We start from the raw sequence: 11,617 nt of genomic DNA, 5'->3' as shown, positions 1-11,617 counted from the left end.
AACAGAAATGAACAATTCCAAATGAGTGACATAGTAAGTCAATGCACAAGTCTTTCCATAGAAATGTTAAATGAAAGCTACAAAAATATAATAAGTTTATTTTCTGCAGTTAATTAAGGGCTAAATATTCATTAGAAAATATAATAAGCTTATTTTCTGCAGTTAATTAAAGTCTAAATATTCATTACAAAATATAATAAGCTTATTTTTTACAGCTAATTAAGGTCTAATTATTCTATTATCATATCCTAGCCCTTAAAATAAATTGAAAACAACTAAATATTAATTGGAAATTTGAAGTTTTATAAAATACATTTAATAAGTGGAATCTATTTCACTTTATTTAAGAAAAAAAAGAGTATAATATAGTAATCAAAATGGTGTTTAATATTTAAAAGGACAAAAAGTATAAGAATTATCTCTAATATACATAGACATTATGCTTTAAACTGTTTTTAAAATTTCACAAATGATAAAAATGGCAAATATATTGCTTTTAATCTTTATCTACTCACTTTCACAAGATTTCTCTCATCTTCATATTCTGCTATTTCCTATTCTTTTTTTTCCTTAATGCCATATAATTATTTCTCAGTGTTGTTAAAATAAAAATACTTTTTTTCTTTTGTGGGATTTTATTACGTCATTATTGTTGGTGTTGTTGTTGCTGAATGGTCAAGCCTTTCTTACGTGTTACTGTAATTGTTTTTCATCTATTTTTTGGTACTTTTGATTCTATTATTATTTCTATGCTTTCTGTTGTTGGTACCGCTATATTGTCTTTTTCGTCTGCTTGAGTCGATGGTCTATCTAACCCTTGGGGTAGGGGCAGAGGCAGACCTATGCCTTAGGTTAAGGGGCCACCGGACCCCCTATACTTCGGCAAAAATCTTGTGTATGTATATGAGTATACCTTGAAAATGATTAATTTAAATTACTTGACACCATTAACCCTAAAAGCCTTTAGGGGGCATTGATTGAACAGAATAATGTGCCCCCATCGTATTAAATTCCGGGGTCCGCCTCTGGGTACGGGTAAAGTCTGCGTACGCTCTACCCTCCACAGATTCCACTAGTGAAATTTTACCGAATTAGTATTATTGTTGTTGTTTAGTTCAAGTCAGTGAACAAGTCTTTCGATGAAAAATTCAAACGAAAGTTACAAGGGACAAACTTTTTCAAGTTGATGTTTCACTTTGATTTTACTCATTAGTAATTGTGGAACAGACCATATATTGCTCCAGTCAATGCACATGTTTGGACCTTCCTATTTCATATATAGCATCTTTAGTGAAGAAGGAAAGAGAGGGACAATTCCAAATGAGTGATAGATAGTAAGTAATGCACAAGTTTTTCCATGGAAATGTTAAATGAAAGCTACAAAAATATAATAAGCTTATTTTCTGCAATTAATTAAGGGCTAAATATTCATTAGAAAATAATTTTTTATTAAACAATTTAATAAGTGGTAATTGATAAAATCAATTTTATGATATTGTTTTTGCAATATTAGGACCAGTTCGCATACGACCAGTCTGTCCACAAAAACAATTTTCTTTTTTATTTTTTTCTTTCAAAATGTGTTTGTCCATGAAATTTTACAAGTTTTTTATTTATTTCGAAAATGAGTTTTCAAAATTTTTAATTTTTTTTGTTCATTCACAAAACTGAAATATTTTTCAAGTGAAATGCATATCGAAATATAATTTCAAATATCACTTTTTAACTTTACTTCAAATGCTACTTTTTTTAAAAAATTATAACTTTTATGTCCAAACGCCTACTTAACCTTTCACCGATAGTCTTTGATTCCCAGCTAATAATATCTCCAAAGATCACTTAAGCATGATTCACTTAATATGTGTTTTTAGATTAATTTATCATTCTTAACTATGATAAGTGCATATGATATGATGTAAACATCAAGTTTCTAAATGAACATAATTCTTTTTCTTATTGTAGAAAATATTATTTACTTTAATTGCCGTGGATTTGGGGCAACTTGTTCCTTTTTCCACATCAAATTTAGCAATTTTAGTGAAAGAAACATATTCTTCCAAAATAAATTGTAAGATATTTTAAGTCAATGCACAAGTCTTTCCATGGAAACATATTGTGAAAGAAAATGTTCAAACTGACCATATTGTTAATTTGATGTTAGACTTTGCCCTTTTAGGTTAATGCAGTAATTTTCTAATTGTTAAAATACTTTTTCTCCTTTGTTGGTAACCCACAATAAGTAGAAGGATTTTATCACAATTGAAATAAATATAAACAAATATATAAAAGGACTTAGCCAAAAATTCTACCAAATATAATGAGGACAAAAAGACCTATCCTCAATTCTGTGTTGTATAATTAATGGAACTAACTTGAAACTATACAGCGTGAATAGAACTTAGTTGATACTGACCTTGGATCAAGATAACGTAGGCAACTTGTTATGAGTCTGGTTTCTCTCGTCCTTAGCTGGATGAATCGGTCAAGTCTAATTATTTTCTACAGCTAATTAAGGTCTAATTATTCTATTATCATATCCTAGCCCTTAAAATAAATTGAAAACAACTAAATATTAATTGGAAATTTGAAGTTTTATAAAATACATTTAATAAGTGGATCTATTTCACTTTATTTAAGAAAAGAGAGAGTATAATATAGTAATCAAAATGGTGTTTAATATTTAAAACGACAAAAAGTAAAAGAATTATCTCTCATATGCATAGACATTATGCTTTAAACTGTTTTTGAAATTTCACAAATGATAAAAATTGCAAATATATTGCTTTTAATCTTTATCAACTCACTTTCACAAGATTTCTCTCATCTTCATATTCTGCTATTTCCTATTCTTTTTTTCCCTTAGAGCCATATAATTATTACTCAGTGTTGTTAATTTTTTTTTTCTTTTGTGGAATTTTATTGCGTCATTATTGTTGTTGTTGTTGTTGTTGTTGTTTTTCTTTTGTTGTTTTTGCTGAAAGGTTAAGCCTTTCTTACGTGTTATGTCACGACCCGAATTTCTCACCATCGGGAGTCGTGATGGCACCTACTAATAGGAGCTAGGCAAGCCAACTCTTATCTGCCTCTTTCGTTATCAAAATTCTTCTTTTAACAATTTAACAATAATAATATAAATGCAGCGGAATAAATTAAATGGGCGGAAGACTTAGTTAAATAAACTAAATGAAATACGGAAATTCAACATAAACCTCTACCCCAGAACTGGTGTCACAATACTCACGAACTTCTAAGAATACTAAACACAACCGTTTGAAAGAAATATAAAACTGTTTGTCTCGAATACATGAGATAACAGACTGAAAATAATTCGGTATCAAATTTGAAAATTAGCTTTCAAAATGGTATCAAATATTTAAAACGAAAAGAGAAAGAATTATCTCCGGTATATATATAAATTATGTTTAAATCGTAGTTTGAAATTTTACAAACTATAAAAACTGATAAATATATTGCTTTTAATCTTTATCTACTTAGCTTCACAAGATTTCTCTCATCTTCATCTTCTGCTATTTCCTATTCTTTTTTTTCCCTTTAGGCCATATAATTATTTTGCAGTGTTGTTAAAATAAAAATACTTTTTTTGTTTTGTGTTGAAAAAAGATAAAAAGCAATTGTAACCTTTCTAAAATTACTTAGTACGAAAAATGCACCTTTAAACAATAGACGTAATCGTACGGTAAGTAAGCACTAGAATTTATTCTCATTTTTCTATTTAAAAACAAAAGAAAAAGAAAAAATGACAGCAACATTTACAGAACAAAAAAATAATAATTCAAAAGCATGTATTAATCTTCATGTTCCTTGTGGCATTTGCTGTTGAAAACATCTGTAGTACAAAGTCTTTTCTCATTCACCTGCTATTTCAATTGGACACATTCTTTGCCTACATTTAATTCATACAAGTTAAAATGAAGTCAGATACAAAATAAACAATTTCAATTCTCAAGCATTAATAAAGATACACTTACCAAGCTAATAAATCAAGATATATCCAAATGAAGACTACAATACCAGTTAATATAAAAAGATAGTCTGATGTACTAAGCTCTCGCTATGCGCAAGGTCCGGGGAAGGGCCTGACCACAAGGGTCTATTATACGCAGCCTTACCCTATATTTTTGAAAGAGGATATTTCCACTATTCGAACCCGTGACCTCTTGAAATACCAGTTAGTATAAACTAAGAAAAAAAATCAGAGATAGAGCTTAATATGAATATATATCTGAAATTACATATTGGACGACTGGAACTTGTCTAGACACCATTATTTCTTCTTCTGTGACGCCTTTGGCCCCGCTTCTTCTTTCGCCTTCTCATGGCGATTTTGTGTTCTAGTTCTTCAACAATCCAAGAAAGCCAATTGGGATTTCGAGCTGAAAGCATGATATATGCAATGGATAATCCAATAACTAGTCCACTTCCATATCCCATAAGAGCAGCTTTCCAAAAATCATTGAGAAATTCAGAAGTGCTTTCTTCATCCAAAACGCGTGTTGTGTTGTTTGTCTCTGGAATCCTGCTACTTCCACAACCTTCCGAAACAGGGAAACCATGCAATCCATCATTACCTTCGTATGAGTTATTCTCAAAGGTATGGAATTGAGGTCCTTGAGGAATGCATCCTTGGAGATGATTATGGGAGAGATTTAAGATTGCAAGAGATGTAAGAGAAGCAAGTTGTTTTGGTATCTCTCCCGAAAGTTGGTTATATTTAAGGTCTAATGTTTCCACTAGAGATAAATTTCCAAGTGATGATGGTATATCACCTTGCAATCTATTATGAGACAAATTCAACACACGAAGTGCAATAAGATCTCCCAGAAGAATAGGAATATTTCCTTCAAATTTGTTACTTGAAAGATCGATAGTGGTGTACAAAGATAAGATTCTCACAACTTCACGCTCCTGTCCCTTTGTCACAACAACTACTGAGTCTTCGTAATATCCAACTCTTGGTGCCTTCTTTGTTTGATTAGTTCTCATCATGGCTTTGAAATGATGAAAAAGATTTGTTGGTAACTCTGCTGTAAATGCATTGCAAGAGAGATCCAATATCTGAAGCTGAGGAAACAAGTTTTTCGTCCTTGAAGCTCTAATGGGTCCATGCAGTTTATTGAATCTCAAGCTTAAAACTCGTAGCTTTGGAAGAGTCCCCAACCACATAGGAAATGTGTCATTGAGGTGATTGTTTCCCAAATCAAGAACTTCCAACTCCTTGCAATTGGCTAAAGATTTTGGGATTTTTCCTTCTAGCTTATTGCCATGCAAGTTGAAACTTTTAAGTCCACTTCCAACTCTTAAAGTTATTTGGAGATTCCCAGAAAGACTATTGTGCTGCATATCCAAAACCTGGAGGTAGTCACTCAGGTTACCCAAACATTGTGGAATTGCTCCTTTCAGATTGTTTCTTGCCAAATCAAGAACTGTTAATAATGTCAAATTGCAAACCTCTCCTTTCATCATAATTAATTCCTGTTATAGATGAATAGCTGTTCTGCTTGGATTCCAGAGATATCATAACCTCTCCATCAGAGGAGTAAAATGCTCTAGAGCATCAAGCTTTTATGCTTTGGTACTCGCAATGTAAAGGGACGAAAAGAAAAGGCAACGATAGCATATTTTAAGCACAATAAATTAGTAGTAGTACCATTAGTGTCCTCTCCTTCCCTTCTGATTCTATCCCTCCGAATGTATCCTAAATAACTTCGGCATAGCCTTGTACTCATTTCTCTTTGGCAAGTATAGTCTTCATACTTCAACTATCTTAAAGGTAGAACATCAGTTGGCCCTTCTATAGTTGAAACACTCATACACCAGAAAATAATATATTCTGAAACACAATATATTCTGTGAACTGAAACAAAATATATTCTGTGACCATCACAAGCAGACACGGCGTACGCATTACATTAAGCCAGGGCGGTTCTTCCTTGAGTGTTACTAATTCACATGAAGGAGCTGAATGTTGACTTTAAATAGGAAGATCACTCAAGATCCAACAACTATGGAGCGCAGAAGCAATGATCAATAGATACATAGCACTTTATAAGCTCCTTGTAACACCTGTTTATCTTTACCAACCTAATTCCACAAGAAGCAAATACTCAGAGCAGAAAACATTTACCTATTTTGTAAGGACCATCTAGTGAACTAACAAGAATTACATAGATCACAATATTTTAGATCTGCTGTCTACTTTTTGTAACTCAAAAGTTATAATTAAGAACAAAAGAGCTACTGGAACTTGTCTAGACACCATTATTTCTTCTTCTGTGATGCCTTTGGCCTCGCTGCTTCTTTCGCCTTCTCATGGTGATTTTGTGCTCTAGTTCTTCAACAATCCAAGAAAGCCAATTCGGATTTCGAGCTGAAAGTATGATATATGCAATGGATAATCCAATAATTAGTCCACTTCCATATCCCATAAGAGCAGCTTTCCAAAAATCATTGAGAAATTCAGAAGTGCTTTCTTCATCCAAAACGCGTGTTGTGTTGTTTGTCTCGGGAATCCTGCTACTTCCACAACCTTCCGAAACTGGGAATCCACGCAATTCATCATTATCTTCGTATGAGTTATTCATAAAGGTATGGAATTGAGGTCCTTGAGGAATGCATCCTTGGAGATGATTGTGCGAGAGATTTAAGAATGAAAGAGACGTAACAGAAGCAAGTTGTTGTGGTATCTCTCCTGAAAGCTGGTTAAATGAAAGGTCCAATGATTCAACTACAAATAAATTTCCAAGTAATTTCGGTATATGACCTTGCAATCCATTATGAGATAAGTTCAACACACGAAGTGCAATGAGATCTCCCATAATACTTGGAATTTGTCCTTCAAATTTATTGTTTGAAAGATCCATAGTGGTGTACAAATACAAGATTCTCACTACTTCAAGCTCCATTCCCTTTGTTACCACAGTTACTGAGTCCTCATAATATCTATCATCACTTAGTGGCTCCATTGTTTGATCAATTCTCATCATGGCTTTCAAATGATGAAAGAGACTTGTTGGCAACTCTGTTGTAAATGCATTGCAAGAGATATCCAATATTTGAAGCTGAGGAAACAAGTTTTTCATCCTTGAAGCTCTGATGGGTCCATGCAATTTATTGGATCTCAAGCTTAAAACTTGTAACTGCGGAAGTGTTCCTAGCCACATAGGGAATGTGTCATTGAGGTGATTGTTTCCCAAATCGAGAACTTCCAACTCTCTGCAATTGGCTAAGGATTTTGGGATTTTTCCCTCTAGCTTATTGCCATGCAAGTTGAAGCTTTTCAGTCCACTTCCAACACTAAAATTTGTTTGGAGATTCCCAGAAAGAAAATTGTGTTGCATATCTAAAACCTCAAGTTCGTAACTCATGTTACCCAAACATTGTGGAATTGCTCCCTTCAAATTGTTTCTTGCCAAGTCTAAAACTCTTAATGATGTCAAATTGCAAAAGAAAGAAGGGATCTCCCCACGGAGACTATTATTTGATATGAAAAAAAGACTTAGAAAGGACGGTAGAATAGGTAGCGATCCTTGAAGAAAATTGGATCGCAAATCTAGAGTATATAGTTGAAAAAATGATGGAAAATGGTCAATATTTGTCAACATGTTGTGGGATAGATTAAGGTGATATAGTGAGTGCATCCAATTAGACCATGCCCAATCAGGATTTGTTCCTTCAATACTGTTATATGAAAGATCCAAGAAACCAAGATTCTTTGTCGATCTCAAAAAATCCAGTTCTTTTACTTCACAACCGGACAAGTATATTTTTGTAAGAGATTCGGGCAAGGTAGACTTGACGTTGTTGTCATTGGTCAGCGAAATACTATTATATGAAAGATCCAGTTTGGTAAGTTGTTTGAGGTTTGAAAAGAAGATGACATCTACATTGCCACTAAAATTGTTAGATGAAAGATCAAGTCGTGTTAGATTCACAAGGTTTTGAATTGACATGGGAAGATGGCCTTACAACCGATTCCCTCCTAATGAAATCCGTTCTAGTGAATTGGACTTGAAATCCTCAAGTTTACCAGAAAAGTAGTTATCGCTCAAGTCTAGAACAGTTAGTGATGGACGCGTGTATATCCAGGATGGTAGTTCTCCATTCAGGTTGTTACGTGATAGCGATAGGAGCTTCAGATTCTGCAGTCCACTTATAAACAGAGGAATTGGTCCTCCAAGATCATTATTTCCAAGGCCCAAATACTCTATACGAGTGAGATTCCAAAGAGATTTCGGAATCGGCCCCGAGAGATTGCAAGAACTAAGATACAGTTCCTGCAATGAAGTTAGATAGCGAAAAGATTCAGGCAGAAAATCACCAAAAAAATTCACGCCATCGAGATGTAATTTCCTTAGAGATGCACTGCTATTCCATTTGGTTGTTGGAAAATAACCACTGAGCTGATTTCCAAGTAAGTTAAGAACTTGCAAGTTTGACAAGTGAAAAATACTCTCAGGTAATGCCCCATGCAATCCTGTCGCCTCAAGCATCAGAGTTGTTATATTCGAAGAGATATTTGGAGGAATGGTGGAAGAGATGTTTACAGATGAAAGATCAAGCTCTCTTAATTGGGTCAAATTCTGAAGAAGCGATTTGAAATTGTGAGGTCCAAGACTGAGCATGCTGTTGCCTGATAAATAAAGAGACTGTAACTTGGAAAGATGAGAGATTTCAGAAGGAATTTGACCTGAGAAACCTGAGTAAGAAAGATCGAGATGCGTCAAGTGCGAAAACCTGCTAAATGGAGGTGAGATTTCCGAAGGATAGAAGCTATTCCAAGAAAGGTTAAGCCTTTGGAGTTGAGAGAGATGGAATAAGCTGCTGGTAGAATCAACAATCCCTTTAAGCTGGCTGCAACTGAGATCAAGTTCAACGACATGGCCAGTAAACTCATCGCATATCACGCCATCCCATAAGCAGCAATCTCTGCTCATATTCCATGTACTTGTTTTCGGATAAGGATTTCCACAGAAATAAGCAAAGGGATCTAACTTAGAGAAAAACATGAACACAAAATCAGAATAGAAAAAGAAGAAGGAAGAATGGTCTAACTTCTAAGGGAGAAAGAGCACACACAGTGGAGATTTAGAGGGCATTCAGCATATTGTGGTAGCAGCGATTGTGGATCAACAGAGAATTTAGGTTTGTTGTTTGGAGTTGGAAGGCTTCTGTTCTTTTGTTTATTAGAAAGAAAATATTTTTATGTTTTATTTATTTAAAGAAAAAATGTTAGTCTCTATTTAGAGGTCAAATTATGGGACAACCCTAGAATCAAATATTAAAAATTAAATTTTGCATAAAATATCAAATATAAAATATAAGATAAAAACATGAAGCAAAAAATCGAAAAATAAGAATTGAAGAAGGAAGAACTAAGAAGGGTCTTAACTTCTAAGGGATAAAGAGCATACACTGATACACAGTGGAGAGTTGGAGGGCGTCCGGCAGATTGTGGTACCAGTGGTTGTCAATCAATCGGAGGTAGAGGCACAGAATAGCTGAGCAGAACCCTAGTTTTTTTGTGATTTGGGAATTGGAAGAAAACGTTTGTGTTTACAGTTGGAAAGCTTCTAATCTTTGTTTATTAGAAAGAAAACAAGTTGTTGTGTTTTATTTATTAAATAATATTAGTGTTAGTGTTAGTGTTTGTTGAGTGAAAAGTAGAAGAAACAACAAAATAAAATACTGCCTTAAATGGGAATCGAACTCACATCTTTTCCAAAAGAACCCACAACCCTTACCATTGAACCCAAACCTCTTTTGTTAATGGGTTCATCATGGTATATTTATATAGATGTGGCAAATTTTTCAATACAAATTTGGGGTCTCGGAAAAAGTTACTGGGTTCGTCCGAACCCGCACCCACAACTGTATCTCCGCCCCTGCTAATTTCTTGTTTTTAGTTTTTTAGTGAGACCAACTTGCATTTACATGGGTACTACTTAGAGATAAAATTATCATTATATTTTATATAATAAGCAAGATTGGCAAACAAATGAAAGCTGAATCACTATTCGGATCATTAGCCTTTTAACCTCTGAAGAAACAGAAGATCTGTAACTATTGCCTGTGATGAAAACGGAAAGAAATGAACCTCCCCTTTATAGTAACGGTAAAATCTATCAGCTTTTCCTTTTTCATTGTCTTTTCCTTTCTCATCACTGTTTCTTGGTATTATACCTTGTTACTAAACCTGATGTCGGAATGCTAGAATTTAGAACCCACTGCGTTCGAAACCTAGCTCCGCCTCTGACAACAACCCAATATAATCCCACTTAGTGGGGTATGGGGAGGGTAGTGTGTTCGCAGATCTTATCTCTACCCTGGGATAGAGATGCTGTTTCCAAATAAACCCCGACATCCTTTCCTTCAAGAACTTTCCACCTTATTCTTGGGGAGACTCGAACTCACAACCTCTCGGTTGGAAGTGGGGGTTGCTAAATTTGATGGGAAAAAGGACTAATCTATAACAACCACACAAAATTGAAAAAACTTATCCAAATCGAAAAAAGAAAAAAGAATGTACACTAAGTCTTTCTATATTGTTTAAGTGACCATATTTTCTTATGGCGGGTTGATTAAAAGACTTGGACGTGGGCATTGGGCACAAGCTGGACCTTAAATAAAGTTTTTTATTTTATATTAGAATATTCAATTTTATTTTAAAAATTTGTGAATTTGATGTTCGACTTTGCCCCGGAGGTTGTCATCCCTTTTAGGATAATGCAATAATTTTCTAATTGTTAAAATACTTTTTTCTCCTTTGTTGGTAACCCACAATAAATAGATGGATTTTATCACAATTGAAATAAATATAAGCAAATGTATAAAAGGACTCAGCCAAAAATTTTACCGAATATAATGAGGACAAAAAGGCTTATCCTCAATTATGTGGTGTATAATTAATGGAACTAACTTGAAGCTATATAGATCTGGTTCTCTCGTTCTTAGCTGGTCGAATCGGTCAAGTCTGGCCACTTGGATCACGATTAGCCGAAGATCTTTACAAAAGGTTCATTTCCAAGAAAATTCAAAAAAAATAATATCAAAACGTATATATATTGTCTTCTATCATTTATTTTGAAGTCTTTCCTTGATACATCAAATTCCAAATCCAAAATATCTTCTTTTATAAGTCGGAAACTCAAAAATCCAAAATATCTTCCTCCTTACGAGCCTCCCATAAGGGAATTAAAAAAAAAACTTAATTGAAGCTCAATTCACAAGAATCATATCTAGGGCCTGTTTTTTTTTTTTTTCAAATAGACAAATACGTAATTGGTTTAATGTTAAAAATTAAAATTCTTGAATTTTTTAACTTCATCATTAGGGTAACAATAATTATCTAATTACTAAAAATAAGAAATATATAACCCAGTGTTTAGTTCAAGTCAATGCACATATTTGGACTGGGGGCTACTTGTTCCTTCCTATTTCTATATCATATTTATAGCATTTTTAGTGAAGAAGGAAAAGAAAGGGACAAATTCAAATGAGTGATACATAGCAAGTCAATGCACAAGTCTTTCCATGGAAATGTTAATGAAAGCTACAAAAATATAATAAGCTTATTTTCTGCAGTTAATTAAAGGCTAAA

At 33.7% G+C, this 11,617-nt stretch overlaps 2 protein-coding genes and 1 long non-coding RNA gene across 3 annotated transcripts; all 3 read right to left on the bottom strand.

Annotated features, from left to right (window-relative positions):
• Positions 1–3,693: 3,693 nt before the first annotated feature.
• Positions 3,694–9,401, bottom strand: LOC138880430 (uncharacterized). The gene is made up of 2 exons (XR_011403070.1): positions 8,339–9,401; positions 3,694–3,904 (listed from the first exon to the last, which is right to left on the bottom strand). It is a non-coding gene; the product is annotated as an uncharacterized lncRNA (long non-coding RNA).
• On the bottom strand, positions 3,851–5,994 carry LOC104244978 (receptor-like protein Cf-9 homolog). The gene has a single exon (XM_070160562.1). The coding sequence runs from the start codon at positions 5,482–5,484 to the stop codon at positions 4,276–4,278; it is 1,209 nt and encodes a 402-aa protein (XP_070016663.1). The 5' UTR covers positions 5,485–5,994; the 3' UTR covers positions 3,851–4,275.
• Positions 6,126–8,342, bottom strand: LOC104244979 (receptor-like protein Cf-9 homolog). Its single transcript, XM_070160561.1, has one exon. It carries the CDS (start codon positions 7,968–7,970, stop codon positions 6,270–6,272), a length of 1,701 nt encoding a protein of 566 aa, XP_070016662.1. The 5' UTR covers positions 7,971–8,342; the 3' UTR covers positions 6,126–6,269.
• Positions 9,402–11,617: the final 2,216 nt, after the last annotated feature.

The sequence above is a fragment of the Nicotiana sylvestris genome, chromosome 10, assembly GCF_000393655.2.
Source record: "Nicotiana sylvestris chromosome 10, ASM39365v2, whole genome shotgun sequence".
Taxonomy (NCBI): domain Eukaryota; kingdom Viridiplantae; phylum Streptophyta; class Magnoliopsida; order Solanales; family Solanaceae; genus Nicotiana; species Nicotiana sylvestris.
Note: the sequence above shows the minus strand (reverse complement) of the source record. Positions and strands in the feature narration are given on the sequence as shown.

Bases quoted from the DNA above. Each gene is read 5' to 3' on its own strand.
- LOC104244979 (XM_070160561.1), bottom strand. From the start codon at position 7,970: ATGTCAATTCAAAACCTTGTGAATCTAACACGACTTGATCTTTCATCT.
- LOC104244978 (XM_070160562.1), bottom strand. From the start codon at position 5,484: ATGATGAAAGGAGAGGTTTGCAATTTGACATTATTAACAGTTCTTGAT.